The sequence below is a fragment of the Falco punctatus genome (genome assembly GCF_963210335.1).
Source record: "Falco punctatus genome assembly, chromosome: 5".
NCBI lineage: Eukaryota > Metazoa > Chordata > Aves > Falconiformes > Falconidae > Falco > Falco punctatus.
In genome coordinates this window covers 7911898-7928312 of record NC_137584.1, presented here as the reverse complement: position 1 = coordinate 7928312, position 16415 = coordinate 7911898, and the positions used below count along the sequence as shown (strand labels likewise).

Here is a 16415-nt window from a genome sequence, read left to right as displayed (position 1 = left end):
CTAACCCATTACAGTTATTACCTTACTAAATGCTGATGTTCTTCACTCAGGACATTTTTGGTGGAAATATTTGAGTTTAAAACTACACAATTAAACAGTTTCTGATTCAATTTATAGAAAGATGTTCTTGCATAACTAGGTCAATATCAAGACTATGGAGCATGCTTTAGAAAATGTAAATCATAGTTTAGAGTATTTTCTGGCTTCTGTACAACTGAATGTCAACAACTTTCTATGACCTTCAAAACAGCTCTGTAATACACACAAGTTAAATAAACCGGTGACAAAAAAGTGTTTTACAACTAAAAAAGTGCAAATACATTCACTTAAGAATTATTCAAACAAAATATTTTACCAAGTTGGAACCACTCTGAGAAGCATGGTGTCCACCCTCTGAGCAGCACATGGGAGATTCAGACACATGTGATTCCTTTCCTGAATTCAACAGAAAAAAAGTGTCTCCAAGAAAACAGTCATCATGCTGAGGGTGCAAAGTGCTTCTGGCAAAGGGGTTAGGGTGACAACACCACTCTTCAATTAAAGCACTCCAATTTTCACTTGGTAGAGGAAGAACTCTGAGAAATTTCCTAAGAGGGAAGAAGAAAAAAATATTTCAATATGTTATATTCTTTTCGAAGACACTAGAAGAGAGCTTAGATGCCTTACAAACAGCAGGGGCAAGTATGGCATTTTCTGAAAAGGAAGTGCTTGACTCTCCTTTCAGTCAAAGGCACTTTCTTTGGGTGAATTCTGAGAAAGCAATAGCTGAGTGTTTCCTGCCAAGTTTGTGATGAAGCATTTCCCAAGGGTGAATCTCCAATGATTGTAAGGCAGAACTTGGCATAATCCTCTCTTGAAATGAATCGCACAGCAAAAATAAAACAGTTCTACCCAGCCATGAAAAATGTAACAATGGGCATTTTGCAGTTATACTTATTACTTCTTGTAAAGTTCCCTTGTACCAAGTGTTGATATAAAAACAGAAACAGACTGATGCCACAGCAAGTGAAAACATGTCCTTTGAAGCCCTTCAAAGTCGGATACCAGACTGACAAATCTAAATCCTGAGAAAAATACCACAGTATATCTTATTTTTTTTAAAAAAAAGGGATAATACCTTTCCCTTTAAAAAGGAAAATACCACAGTATATCTTACTTTTTTTTAAAAAAAGGGACAATGCAAATTTAATTTAGATTCAGATTATACTTTCAGAAGTCACATACAAAAAATTCCAAATCTTTCTCCCAGGCAGCTTTATCAACCAAGGAGGCTGCTCCAGCCAATTCCAGACTTTGCTTCCATTATCAGTTGTATTAGGTTCATGTGGACAGGTTTTGGTAGAGCAGGGACTACAGAGATGGCTCCTGTGAGAAGCTGCTAGATGCTTCCCCCATGTCTGATAGAGCCAATACCAGCTGGCTCCAAGACAGACCTGCCGCTGGCCAAGGCTGAGCCCATCACTGATGGTGGTAGCACCTCTGGGATAACATATTTAAGGAGGAGGGAAAAAACCTGCCTACAGCAGGAGCTAGGAGTAAGAATATGTGAAAGCAACAACCCTGCAGACCCCCAGGCCAGTGCAGAAGGAGGGGGAGCAGCTGCTCCAGGCGCTGGAGCAGAGATTCCCCTGCAGCCCGTGGTGCAGCCCACGGTGAGGCAGGCTGTGCCCTGCAGCCCGTGGAGATCCATGGTGGAGCAGATTTCCACCTGCAGCCCGTGGAGATCCATGGTGGAGCAGATTTCCACCTGCAGCCCGTGGAGGACCCCACACCAGAGCAGGGGGATGTCCCAGAGAGGCTGTGACCCTATAGGAACCCCATGCTGTAGCAGGGTCCTGGCAGGACCTGTGAAGCCATGGAGAGAGGAGGCCACAATGAAGCAGTTTTGCTGGCAGGACTTGTGACCCTGTGGAAGGGACCCACACTGGAGCAGTTCCTGAAAAGCTGCAGTACATGGGAAGGACTTATGCTGGAAAAGTTCGTGGAGAACTGTCTCCCATGGGAGAGACCCCAGGCTGGAGCAGGGCAGAGTGTGAGGACCCTCCCCCTGAAGGAGAAGGAGCATCAGAGACAGCGTGTGATGGACTGACCCCAGCCCCATTCCCCATGGCCCTGTGCTGCTGCAGTGGGAGGAAGCAGAGAAAACCAGGAGTGAAATTAAACCCAGGAAGAAGAGAGGGGTAGGGGAAAATTGGTTTTAAGTGTTGGGTTTATTTCCCATTATCCTACTCTGATTTGAATTATAATAAACTAAACTAATTTCTCCAAGTTAAGTCTGTTTTGCCTGTGACAGTAATTGGTGAGTGATCTCCCTGTCCTCATCTCAACCCATGAGCCTTTTGTTATATTTTCTCTCCCCTGTCCAGCTGAGAAGGGGACTGACAGAGCAGCTTTGGTGGGCACCTGGCATCCAGCCAGGGTCAACCCACCACATCAGTGTTGCTTTTAATTTATTTTCTTTGGCTACATACAGTGCCAGAGGATTTTATTAGCCATGATTTGGAATCACTGCTTTAAGTTATAAAATATACTCTTAAAGCTATAATATATATGTGTGGCTATATAAATACCAGTTTGGTCATTGTGAGTGAATGGTCAATGCTTTCCCACCTACAGTTCCTGTAGCTAGTCTGTGGTGCCATCGCATGTGGTTTTCTTAAGAACGTAAAAGTATTGATGGATACTGTCACTTTCTTTAATCTGTGTTTTCTAGAAAACTATTGCACTGGGCAGAAATTCAGCCCCTTTATCAAAACAACTGGCAATGGCTTTAACGGTATGCACCCCTCTAACAATTTTTCCTAGATGCACTGCTTGTTGCAGAGCTGCACTTTCTGCAGTGTTTGTTTAATTTTTTGCCTAGTTTCCTTGAATGCTTTCCTTTTATTCCCTTATTTTCTCTGCTGTTGCCTGAAATCATTACATAGAGCTCCCTGATTCTACTACTTACTTAAAATTTGCCAATACAACTTTGCTTATGGTGCTACTTTGTAAATAAACAGCTGCCAAGTCAAGTTACACATTCTCCCTTTCTTGCAGTTTACAGAGTATACTTTTCTGAAGATGCCAGTTCTTCCTATTATAGTTTCTGGTGCCTTTTGTATTGTTGGGTAGGTGAAAGTACAATCTTCCATAAAAACTCCTTTCTTTTTGGATCGACAATACATTTTAAACTGTGCTTGCCCCACCTGCAGGTGAAACTTGGAATAACTCTTCCTCCGACCCAGCTTTATCATAACGAAGGAAGATCAACTCTTGGCCTAACCCGTCACTGTCTTCACATCCTGTGGTCTTACAAATTGCCTGAGATATAACCACAATTCTGCCGTGGTGGGACCTTAATACCGGTGTTGGCCTAATGATTAATTTTAGCCTTGTCCAGTTAGTTCTAATGCCTGGACTCAGGCTGAAAAAAAGAAGTCTTTATTCCTGTGCATTGTTCTTCACACTACAGCAACAAAAAATTGTATTGCTCAGCAATGTTTTTTCAAGTGGTACATACAGGGGGAAAAAAAAGACAGAGGTTATCTTAAGCTTCAGACTAGTGCTGTACAGTCTAATTAAATTACCCTTTCTTTACCCTTACAGCCTAGAGCATCAAGATCTTCAATTCTTGTCCAACAAAACCAGTTGTTCCAGCCAGTAGGAATTTCCTAAACAGACTCCTCCTAACTTTGAGCTATACAGAAAATATAGGATTTCCACTATATTTTAGGCTCTTGCCATTCATAGGTGGAAAGCCATATTCTGGATTACTAGAAGTGAGAAAGCGTAATACTCATTAAAACGTAGTTTTCCAGAAAGAAAAAAAAAAAAAAGGAAAGGAAAAGATACTTGAAGTTTCTTGGGTGCTGACAACCTTGAGGCTGCTAAATACAGTGATAAAACCCAGCTAACAGGAGGACTTATCTCCCCAAACTTGCTAATAACAACTGACTTTCCACTTTAGGCTGCCTTCACAGTCAGAGAGCGACACACACTTCTTAGGTTGGGACCTTTAAGAGAAACTTCCTCCTTCTGAAAGTGTCTAATATAGTCAGGGTGAATATCCTTCTGGAGGCAGTTCTCTGTCTCCAAACAGGAAGCCAAGGTAATTAACTTAGTTTTAAAAAGCTAGAAGTTGGCAACAATCTAAGAATTCTCCCATAAGGATGCAATTCTTAGGTGGGCTTCCATGCTACAGTAAGTATTTGACCATAAAGATCCTTCTAAGACTGGACTGAAAAAAATAATCTCTAACACAATTATTAACCAATACCCAAGGTCCCAGTAATATCATCATATCTACAGAAAATTCCAAAAACTGGAAGTAAAATGAACTTTAGACTTTTAAATACAAAGGTTTAAGTATAACACTTCTGTTCCATTAGAGAAAAAGAGAGAAAAAGGATCCAACTGAATTTCTTTAACAGCCGTCTTCCTTATTTACTTACTAAAAAATCTTGGACAGCCAAGCTTGACGGTTAGTTGTCATGCTTAAGGCTATGTATGTAGGAAAAGTGTAATCAGAAGATCTCCCTTGCCATCACCTTTTCCATAGAATACTTACATAATACAAATTCTTAACATTTGGACTAAGGAAAACATTTATTCCTTAACAGTCAGCTTATGCAGTTTATTTTTCAAAACATTCAGTCTTGTATTGGGTTTGCATGGCAAGGTTTTGGTAGCAGGGGGGCTTACTGAGGTGGCTCCTGTGAGAAGCTGCTAGATGCTTCCCCTATGACTGATGAAGCCAAAGCCAGTCTGCTCCAAGACAAACCTGCTGCTGGCCAAGGCCATGCCCATCAGCAAAGTTGGTAGCACCTCTGAGATAACATATTTAAGAAGGGGGAAAAAACCCAACTGCATGACAAATTGCAGTGGTGGGAGACAGGAGTGAGAATATGTGAGAGCAATAACTGTGCAGACACCAAGGTAAATGAAGAAAGAGGGGGAAGAGGTACCTCAGGCACCAGAGCAGAGATTCCCCTGCAGCCCGTGGTGCAGCCCACGGTGAGGCAGGCTGTGCCCTGCAGCCCGTAGAGATCCATGGTGGAGCAGATTTCCACCTGCAGCCCGTGGAGGACCCCACTTCTGGGGCAGGGCAGAGTGTGAGGACCCTGCCCCTGAGGGGGAAGGAGCAATAGAGACAATGATGAACTGACCACAGCCCCCATTCCCCATGTCCCCCTGCACTGCTGGAGGGGAAGGAAGTAGAGAAAATCAAGAGTGAAGTTAAACAGAGGAAGAAGGGAGGGCTGGGGGGGAAACTGTTTTTAAGATTTAGGTTTTATTTCCCATTATCCTACTCTTATTTGATTGGTTATAAATTAAATTATTTTTTCTCCAAGTCGTGTCTGTTTTGCCTGTGACAGTAATTGGCGAGTGATCTCTTCCTGTCCTTATTGTGACCCACGAGCCTTTCATTATATTCTCTCCCCTATCCAGCTGAGAAGGAGAGTGATAGATGGCTTTGGTGGGCATCTGGTGTCCAACCAGAGTCAACCCACCACAAGCCTTCAAGAGTTTCTTCATGACAGAAATAAAGCCTTGAAGAATTATTTTATATATGAGCTATACTCAGCCTAACTGGAAGGAGAGCAAGAAAAAAGAAAGTATCCTGAATTCTTTGCAGATCTTAAATCAAGGAAGAAAAAAAATATCTAATCGCTTCTTCTGATGTGGGTAATGTGGGGGTAATGGAGAAGCAACAAAGAGGATAACCCTAACCTTTGAAGTGCTATCAGATTCATGAAAATAAACAGACTAAGTCAGGGGATTTCAGAAAATGTATGGAGTCCATTTTGTTGCAATAAGGAAGGATCACTTACAATTAAACCATTCCCAACATATTTCTCTAATCTAGTCTTTAAAAGGACGGCTTCCTATGCAGTCTCTAACAGTAAAAAGTAATCTTTAGAATAGTTCTGTTTGGGGGGTTTGGGGGGTTTTTTTGGTTTGTTTGTTTTTTGTTTTTTTTAAATTGTAACTTAAATTCTTCTTGCTTCAACTGAATACTGCCACCTTCTTTGCAGCAACTTCTTACATATTGGAAGAGCCTTAAATCTTCACAGCCTTATCTAAATTAAATCCCTTTTACTTCAATTTCTTCCCAAAGGTATCATTCTCTAGATCTCAGATTTTTCTTATTACAGACCTTTCCTAGTAATTCACACTTTACTAAGTTTGCCCTCACACAGTTCTATAATTTCCCTTTGACCCCAACACCTGTGCTGCCATTGTCACAGTCACTCTCCCTGCAGAGACCAACTCACTAATTCCGTAGCTACAAGTACTGACTACACTACTGTCTTCCATTTGGAAGTGCTGGACCTGAACACGTTGAATACACTGGCAGCCCAAATCTTCTACCCTTGTCTTAATATTTTTTTTAGTGATACCACTTGAGGGGCTCAGAGGTTCCCTGCAAGGAGAAATGCAAAATGAAGAGCCATGAACATGGCCTTCTTTTTTCTTTCTCAAAAATTCTGACTGCGTCGTATTATAGGATGCAGAACCAAAAGATGTAAACTCCGTGCATATGAATTTGATGTGCTGAAATTCAGAAAACGCCCACTCAGAGATAAAAATATAGAAGTGCAGTATGTTTTGAAAGCAAGTGTTACTAACTGGGAATTAGAAGTTTCATTACAAAATAAGAGGTATTACTAGACTTTCTGGTGAGACATTTCAGAAGAGAGCCAGGAAATCCTCATTCAGTTAGATTCAAGCCAGACATAAATCCCTATGTAGGACAAGAAAGTAACGAGAGTTCATAGAATACACCACACTTGTATTACAATTTTAAGTATTAGGAGTGACATAGATCACAAAAAGTTGCAAGTGCATCTCTAACAATTCTTACAGATACAGCCACAGCTATCAAAATCGTTCATCAGCCAGAACATGTGAAAACAAAGCAGCTTTTTATTAAAATTCTCATTCACTCTGCAGACTTTGTAAGGAACAAAGATAAGGCCAAGTACACAGCTAAGAAACAGCTCCTGTGTTTCCCAAATTGAGCATCCCTGAACTATGTGGAGGCTGGCTTTGTTTAGCAGATAGAAGGGAGCTGTGGTAAACACTCTCTTTCCAAGGAGCCACTCTAAATACAGCAACATGACTGAAGGGAATTTACAAGAGACTGAGCAGAACTGAAGTGGACCCCCGATGTGCAGAGGGAGAAAGAAGTCTCAAATTTTCAGTTTTATTCCCTTCAACATAGCAAAGATGTCAGCCACTAACAGAATATAAGTATTTTTAAAATCAATGAAAACTATGAACACTTGCAATATTTCCAGGCCAAAATGTTGTATCTTTTTATTTGTACGGCAAAACCAGAAGCTATTATGATGAGTGCAAAGAGATTCCGTATGAGCAAAATGCATAGATCTCAAAGGGGAAATTTTACACATAGGGAAGTCCAGCTACAAAAGGAAATGTCTTGCTCAAAACATAGGAGACGAGCAGGAAAGGAATCCAGATTTCCCAGCTACCAGGGCAATGCACCAAATTCCCTTTGTAAGGTACTTTTACTTTCTAGCCAGAAGGAAATCAAGAAGTATATGAATGAAGAGGGAAAAACTGTTTCAGGTAATTTTGGTTTTAGTCATTCGTAGTGCTTCAAAATTGTTCTCATCTATATATTTTTTAAAAATACCTTTTAGCTGTCTCTCTAAGTACACAAAACAACATGAATACCAATCACTATGGCGTTTATTGCTTTAAATACAAGACGCTGCAGCACTCACCGGTCTTTTACTATGATGTCACCACAGGACTGACAGTAAAAGACATAATTCTTCTGGGGTTTCAAGCTTTCCCTCAAAGTAAAAACGACATCTGTAAATAGAAGAAAACAGAGTAATCTTCAAAATTGTATAAAGTTTTCAGTCACTTGTACAGAAAAATCCTGCCAAATGCCTCAAACCAAAAAAAAAATATCTAACAAACAAAGTGAAATGCTGACATTTTAAACACAACCTTAATTTATTTACCTGTAGAAGCAAGTACCTAGATTTAGGAAAAACTTGCCATCTCCACCTCATGCCCCATATTGCTCAGTAGGGACTGTACATGTGAGTAATTATTTTAAAGGTGCAAACCCTCTCCACAGGGGAAGCCAAGATATTGATATCATTATGGAGACTGTATCAATTACAATTCAATGCCATTTTTTTGTATTGATATTTCTGCTAATCAGCATCTCTGCAATATGAGGGTACATCCCAACATGCAACACGAAACAGTCAAGGGGCGCGGGTGGGGCAGACACGGACAGGACTAGTTTTAAATTTTCATGCAGGTAAGACAGCAGCCTCTGCGGTACCACCCAAGGAACAGACAGTAACACCCTCTGCAGGCCAGCAAAGCAAAAATGGTCTCACAAAAGCCAGCTCAGACAACTTTTCCAAATTAAAAAAAAAGCTATAAAAGTCTCTACAAATTATCAAATAACACTAGGTAGAAGAAAAGTAAAACTGTAAAACTGTAAGCCTAGCTGTATGCATGCCTATGTTTTGCATTGTCCACTTTCTCAAACAAACAATCAAAGTATATTCTCAGCACTGGCATTCAATATTTAAGATTTAGGTTGCAACCACAAACAAAAAGTACTTCAAAAGGTTCCAGAATTTCATGGGAGAGACTTCCAGTTTTGCATGCCAATATACAACATTAAAGGCTAACGAAGGTTACCCAATATATACATCAATGGCCATCTGGTTCACATAGATGTTCTTCATTGGTATGACTTCAAAGGTAAATTTTTAAAAACTTCATCCCAAATCTTTTGAAGTATGTCTCATTAATAAACACACACTAAATAATTTTTGTATAACTGAATTGTCAAAGCACACGTATAAATACAGATTCATATACAGAAGCAACCTCAGAATACTATACAATCACCAGAGTACTCCAGTGTGTTTCTGGTGCTGAAGCCATTATTGTACATCAGATACTTTATTGGTCATTTCTACTTTAAAACCACAAAATGACAATTTTGTGTTATTTAATACATCTTTCTGTGTTACATCCTATTAAATGAATCTAAACATACTGACCTTGCATACTAGAATGAAAGCAAGCACCAGCTATACTACCATGCTTCCTACTTATGCGATCACATCCTAGACCTGCATTAGCATCATGGAAACGAAGAAGGTAACTTTGCGGATGTTACCTGCAACACTAACCTCTGCAAACAGAGGCTGTGAGAACAGCAAGCCCCAACACAAAAATCACAATCCTTTAGAATTAAGTGGTCGGTGACAGCCTTAGCACCCTAGCCTGGATGAATCGCATTACTTCATCTTCAGCTACCAAACAGGAAATAGGAAAGAAAGAAAAGTATTTTGAAGCCGTGTGGGAAAACACAGGGGAAGAACTGAGAGCGGTTCTCAAACTCCTACACAAAATACTTATTTAGCAACAGTATTTCCCTCTAGTACGTCACGTTTTGAACTTCTGATTTTTAAAACCGACAAATTTATTAAATGTTATTAGCTCCTGTTTAAATCTTTAACTCAGAGCTAGAGAGCCTTTTAGGAAAAGCAACAGCATATGCACAATGCAAACCACGAACTCCAATTGGCCTGGGCCTGGTTTCGGGGTTTTTTTGCGCTGCAGAACCTACACTTCTGAGCCTGTTCGCACGCCCACTGAAAGCAGTAAGGTTTCCCGTAACCCTAAGCAGAGCAGCCCATTTTTTAAGCGATTTGCCGCGCCGCCCTCCCACCCACCGCCTAGGGCCCGCCCGGGCCTTACCGGCGCGGGGCGGCGGGCGGCGCAGGCCCGTGCGCAGGTGCAGGCCGCCGCCGGGGAGCCGCTGCAGGCCGCGGCAGGAGGACGGGGCCAGCCTGACCCCTGCCGGCAGCGCCGCGGCCTCGCAGCTCCCGCCACTTCTCACTTCCAGGCGGTCCGCGGCCACCGAAACGTCCACCGGCGAGCTGGGCCGTTCCGCCTCGCTGCGGACGCAAAGTACCGGGTTTACCTCAGGCTGGAGGCGTCAGGACGGGCCGGCCGAAGCGGGCGCCGGAGCTGGGCTACGCCTCGCCCGACGCAACGCGAACTCGGCGGCAGGCGGGGGGGACGCGACGGGAAGGCGGCGTAAGGGGGGCGCGGCGCCCGGCCGGCAGCGCGCAGCCAGGGGGACCGAGCCCGGGGGCGGCCCGCAGCTCCCCCGCGGCCCGAGCCGCGCCGGGGAACCCACCCACTACACCGGGGTCGCCCGCGGAGCAACCGAGAGAAATAAACGACCGCTCTCAGGAAGCATTTATTTGCACCGTAACTCTGGCTCTTCCGAGTCGCGTAAGAAGGGAAGGGAAGGGCAGGGGGAGGCGCGGTGACATACCCCGAGTTCTCCCCTCCGCCCGCTCTCAGGCTAAAGACGCTAAAAGCCCGACCCGCCGCCACAGCGCTTCCCCCCGCCGGCCCCGGCCGCTCCGCACGGGTCGAGCGGCGGAAGGCAGGCAGCACCCCCGCACTACCGGATAACCAGCAACGCGCTCTGCGTCCCCCGCCTGATCTCCAGCAGAAACCCCCCCGCCATGCCGCAGGGGAACGGCGCCGCCCGCCCGCGCAGGGAGCGGCCGCTCTTCCGCCGCCCGCCCGCCACAGCGCCGCCTACCGCTGGCGCCGGCGCCGTCCGGGTGACCGCGGCGGGAAAGCGCGCCGGGTCGGCCGCCAGCCGCCCGCCACCTGCTCCGCGGGGTCGGGCCTCGGTCCCCTCCGGTCCCGGAGCCCTGAGGTCGAGGCCTGCAGCGTCCGCCCGGGCAGCCGCCCCAGGACCCGGCTGGTCGCACGGGGTTTTCTTAATGCCCAGTGTGAACCCCTTCGTGTGTCAACATCTGCCCGTCGTCTCCTGCCCTCCTAACCACGCCACCGCTGTGAGGAGAGCCTGGGTCCATCTAGGGCACCTCCCCGCAGGCACTGGGGGCTGTGGCAGGTTCCCCCTGCGGAGCCATCTCACCTCACAGTGCTCCAGCGCCAACCATCCTGGTGGCATCCAGCAACTTGGCGCTGTTTATGGACACCTTCCCTGCAAGGGGCGTGGGGGGAAGACAGGCACTGTCTCCTAGATGTGGTCTATCAAGCGCCAAGTAACGAGAGATAATCTGTCTCCTGGATCTGCACCAGGATGCTGTTGGCCCTTGTTGCTGCCAGGGCCAGGTCAGCTTGCAGCCCACCAGGGCCCCAGGCCCTTCCTCGCAGAGCTGCTCCCCAGCCGGGCACTCCTGCTCTCTACTGGTCCCCAGGGCTCATCCTTCCCAGGGGCACCAGTCCCCCATGATAACTAGGCAGTGTGAGATACAGGCTTCATTGGGTTCTATCAAAAGACTTCATCCACTGCCTTATCCTGAGCGGGTGGTCTGTAACATGTCTAAACCGAGGTGCCGCCCTCACTGGCTTCTCTTTTGACGATGACATGCATGCTCTGATCCAGCCTGCTGCCCAGCCCAAACAAGAGCTCCACATACCCAAGATGCTCTTTCACAGAGAGGGCAGGATCAGTGGCGCTCATGCAGATAAGCAGTTGGGGGTAGTAGGCTGAAGGACGGGCAAGCCTTGGCAATGTGCTTGCAACATGTTCGATCCAAGCCTCTAGCAAGCATAAAAGCCAGAGAGCAAGTCAGGCTGGCAGATGGGGTTCTCCATCCCTCCCAGCAGGGAGTCACCCACTACTCTTTTTATCTACCACTTTCTCATGGTGGTGCTGCTGCAGTTCTGGCTTGGTCAGCTGTGTGACTGTCCCCTAGCTCACGGGCACTGTCACCACTGCGTGCTTCATCCAGCACGCCACCCTCACAGTATGTAAGAGGCTGTCGATGGTCTGTATTTGACAACACCAAGGAAAGAAGCTTTTGCTTTGGAAAAACCTAGTCTTTTGCAATGTTAAGTGTTTACATTTGATGACAGTGACAAGACCTTCTGCAATTGCAGAGAGTTATTTGACAACATGATCTGCAAAGCTACAGAGGCAGACCTGCACATGTTAATTTTATAGCAATTTACTGTCTAAGACATGATTACTTTGAAGTAATCTTAGTCCTGGGAGATGGCAAAACCAAGTAGATACCTTAGGAGAGTCCCAAAGAAGTAGATGGCATAAAGTTAGATTCTGCGAGAAAAATATGGCAGACAATAGTTGGCTAAACTGCCTCAGACAAGTATTTTTCCTTACAAAGCTTGAATTTGCTCAAGTATTCTAAGATGCAGACTATATTATCTACATGCCATCCTGAGGGTGGTGGTTTGGGATTTTTTTGTTTGCTTTTTTAAGAAGGAAAAATATTTAGTCCACATGGTGGCTTTCATTTCCAATTACTTCACAAACCAATGTACGTAAGGCAGGTTAAATTGTTCTGAGCAAGTAGGTCACACATCAAAGAGAATCCATGTAATTATAGGAGAATTGACTCCTAGTATTATTAGTAAAAGGACCTTGCGCCCTGATTTTACAAAGGCTTACACAAGTCTACAAAGTTATGAATAATCTTAAGTATTTGCAGGGTGCGAGCTTCATTTATTCAAAATTGTCTATTATAGGTTTCTCACCATTTCTGCAATGAAATAACTACACAAAAATTAAGGTTATTACCCTACAGAGCAAGTACACCGATCATAAGTGATGCATCTAGCTTTTGTTTTGACACCAACGTCATTAAAAGGAGACACTATTTAGGAATTGCTCCTTAGTGTGGTCACTTCCCGGTACTTCCCCTGCACCTCTGTTGCATTAGGGATGCTGAAGGGTACATGCCTGCCTATTTCCTTCAGTGTTCACTTACAAATGTGTTTGCAATCAATATTAATAATGTGTCCTTGAACCTATGGAAAGTGACCGAGTCCCCAGCCTCTGGCAGCAGTATGTTCTAGAAGTTCACAATCGGCTTTGCAGAAAGGCATTTTCTTTACATGTCGCAAAAATGATCTTCCACTGTTTTCATGAGGTGCCTCCTCATTCTCATACAGCAGGATTTGGTTAACAACTTTGTATCTCTCATGATTTTGTACATCTCCGCCAATCCTTTCCCCTGCCTCCTCTCTCTCCATGCTGAGCAGTCCCAGCTGTTACTGCTCTTGCTGTGAGGCAGCACCATCCCTGCTCTGTGCCCTCCCCAACTCCTCTACATCCTTCTTGAGTTGTGCAGACAAGAACTGATGCACTAATCAACCTGAGGCTGCACCAGCCTTTTATACAGAAGCCAAACAACTACCTTTATCTTGTTCGCAATACTCTTCCCAGTAACGCACAATGTTTGGCGGGGGGTGGTGTGCGTTTTTGATTGCCACTGCACATAAGGTTGATGAGACAATTTCAGAGCACTCTTTCAGAGCTCCGAGTTGTAACTGCCACTACTAAATTCAGCAATGGGGAAGCTTAGAAATCTAACCCCTTCACAGTGCAGGAGCATGTGAAAGCATGTAGTTACTGAAAGCACCATCACCTCTGTGAAGATCACTTTTAAACAGCTCCAAAAGCACCACCAACTCCAGTTGTGAATTAAATCTCCAATGCATTTCTAAGTATCTTCAAAGAAAAATAAGTGTAAATGCACCATCTTAATTGGAAATACACGGCCTGTACAGTCATATTGAATGCCTCAGAAAGCCAGTGGGAATTGTCAGCTTTCCAAAAAGTAACTGTTTCTCATCTACTGAATCCTGGAGTATTTAATGAGCAAAGGAATTGCATTTCCTTTATTGTAATGCTGGCTGTTAACATAAGTCACTGAGTAGAAGATTAAAAAATATTATGAGATTTTCCCCCAGCAGTATTTTAGAAACATTTACTCGTCTTTCAAAGTCTGCAAGATGTATTATACAAACTGAATGCACTTTTTTTTTTTTTTGCAGTTACTTAAGTAATTTATAACCGTAATAACTGTTTGCTATTATGAAGCCTGCTTAAATTTGAGAACTGTAACGATGACTTTGAAACTAAGAGTGCAGTTCAAGAACTGCACCCTTCATACCATGGAACCGGCCGCTTGAAAATCCCTCTTGCAGTAAAAAATTCCTTTCACCGTTGTCCACGTGCGCACTTTACGCACCTTTCTGTGTAACAAGGCCTCCAGCATACTAACCACAAGGTTTAGAAAAATCTGAATACAACCACTACAAACACAACAATATTTTCTAAAGTTCCACTTGCATCCTGCTTTTACCTGCGCTGTATTCGGTGAACTATGTAAGTATGAGGCAAACCAAACACAAATACATACACGTAAGCCCCTTATCTGCACCAGCGCGTGTGCCGCGACGCAAGCAGCAGCAGCGAGGCCCAGGTGACGGCCGCCCGCGGCCCGCACGCAGCGCCGCCTCTCACTCCGCACAACGCGCAGCTGAGGCCGCGCAGCCGCCTCCCGCGCCGGGCCCCCGCTGCCTCCCGCTACCGGCGGTGGGCGGCCCCGCCGGGCGCTGCGCGCTCCCGCAGCCGCACACCCCCGCCCCGCGCAGGAGCGCGCCTCCCGCCCGCTGCGCCTTTCCGGCCGCGGTCCGCCAGGGGGCGCGGAGCGGCGGCGCGGGGCGGGCGAGGCGCGCCGCAGTGCATGCCGGGAGCTGTCAGGGCGGTGCGGGGGTGACGGTGGCGGTCGGGCGCTTCCGGCTCGGGTCGCTCAGGTAACGCCGATCGCCCCGACGACCCCTCCTCTCCCTCCTCCGCCTCCCCCCGCCGCGGGTAGGCTGCGGGGCCTGGCGGCCGCCGCTCCCCTCCTCCCTCCCCGGCGCCGCGCCTGTGTTGGGCAGGGCGCCGCAGCCGAGCGGGGTCCGTGCCGGGAGCCGAGCCGGCCCTCTCCTCTTCCCTCCCCTTCCCTGCCCGTGCCGGGCCGCGGGCACCGCCGAGGAGGGCGAGGGCCGAACCGGGCCCGGGCTGGCTGTGGGGGCGGGGGACAGGTACCGAGGACCTGGGGAGAGCGGTTAGCCTGTTAATTGCCCTGCGTCAATTAGCCTGTGGCACCTGGCTCGGCGACTGCCGCTCCGTGGCCACCCTGCGCTCGCCGGTGCTGTCCCTCGTAGCGCACGGCGGCCCGGGTGGGTGCCCAGGTTTCCTTACCCCCCCTCCCCGCCCCGGCACCTGCCGCGGGCGCTGCTGGCCGGGCCTGGTTTCGCCCTTCTGGAGGGGCTTCCTCGGGGACCTCGTCCCGGCTGGGAGCAGGCTCGGCGTTCGGCTGCCACGGCAGTCCTGCTTTGACCTTGAGCGCAGGAGGGCTGTGGGCCTCTTTTGGGTCAGGTTCCTGGCGGCTGCCTTGCCTGCTTGGGTTGTTGCATGTGATGTTTGGAAGGATACGTGGGGCGTATGGCTGTAGTTTGTGTAGTGCAGAGTTAAATTTCATCTGTTGATTCAGGGGTGGCCTTAAATCTTGTGACGCCCACTTGTAAAGCATAAATACGTGAGAATTTCTGGTGTTAAATGTTTTTTAGAAATAGCTTTTGCATACCTGTAATAATAACCAGAAAAGCCTAAACAGTTTATCTCTTTAAGTATCCTAAAATATGCTGGCTGTGGGGTACAGGTTTTGATGAGCTTGTTCTGGGTGACTCAGTCCTTGTTTTTTCATTGCTGATTAGCAAGGACCCTTTCACTACGGGATCTTCTTTCTATATGCAGTAGTGGTGAATTGTTACGGCTCTCAGGTTAACAGCATAATGTGATACCCGAATTCCAGTTATAGGAATGGGAAGGCTCTATCTAAACGGTAGTGGGCTAGATGCTTGCAGGTAACAAGAGGGCATAATATAAGGTTGAAGATCATGGTCTTTCATTTTTGTTGCCAAGTCTTGGTCTATCTGTGTTACATACTTAGGCTGGTCTGGCTGTCAGATTTGCTTCTTTGTTGTTTTTGTTTGTTTGTTTGGTTTGGTTTGGTTTTTTTTTCTTTTTTTTTAAATATTGGTAACTTCAAAACCAGGCTGAAATACAGTAGACCATTTGCAGGTCTAATAGTAGTGTGATGTCTAAATATTGTGGTTATCCAAAATGTATAGTCATTTTTAATATGACGTGGAGGAATGTCAGTCTGAAAGCAGTCAGAACATTAGCAGTATAATTCCCAGGTTTGTTTTAACTGAAATGAGAATAGGCACTTCTGGAATCTAAGCAACCTGTATATGACAGATGGGGAAGCAGAGACTGAATTTCGAACTTACTGAATGTCTCACTTTCTGGGCTTGTTGGTAGCACCTGTGACAGTGGATGTCTAAACAACATCTTGCTAAGACAAGTTATCCTATGTCTTCAGTTACTGGAATGGCTGTGCATTCAAGTGGATAGTTATGTTCACAAGTTAGGCCATTTTTATACCAGTAGTGCTTTTCTTGTGCAAAAATACTGGTACACTGACCACTGGAAATACTCATCACGGGCACAGCAAGCTACAGGGGTAAGAATGCAGACGGTCTGGTGGGCTCAGCCTATATTCTTCTGCCAT

The 16415-nt window shown here is 46.0% G+C and overlaps 2 protein-coding genes across 12 annotated transcripts in view; one reads left to right on the top strand and one right to left on the bottom strand.

The window, feature by feature from the left end:
• UBE3D (ubiquitin protein ligase E3D) overlaps positions 1-16415 on the bottom strand; it is a 92370-nt gene that overhangs the window by 73739 nt on the left and 2216 nt on the right. For 4 of the 5 annotated variants that reach the window (XR_013928488.1, XM_080389494.1, XM_080389496.1 and 1 more), the window contains exons 1-4: positions 10473-10671; positions 9751-9950; positions 7734-7824; positions 356-587 (exon numbers count right to left, since the gene is read on the bottom strand). Coding sequence is in view for 4 of the 5 variants with exons in the window: in XM_080389494.1 (XP_080245620.1) it covers positions 356-587; positions 7734-7824; positions 9751-9950; positions 10473-10534 (585 nt within the window). In the remaining variant the exon portion in view is untranslated. Of the gene's footprint in view, positions 1-355; positions 588-7733; positions 7825-9750; positions 9951-10472; positions 10672-16415 lie in introns of those variants that run through there. The other variant, XM_080389493.1, reaches the window with a different exon arrangement.
• Positions 14291-16415, top strand: part of DOP1A (DOP1 leucine zipper like protein A) — a 68184-nt gene continuing 66059 nt past the window's right edge. For all 7 annotated transcript variants that reach the window (XR_013928481.1, XM_080389444.1, XM_080389442.1 and 4 more), the window contains exon 1: positions 14291-14607. The gene's annotated coding sequence lies outside the window, so the exon portion shown is untranslated. The remainder of the gene's footprint in view (positions 14608-16415) is intronic.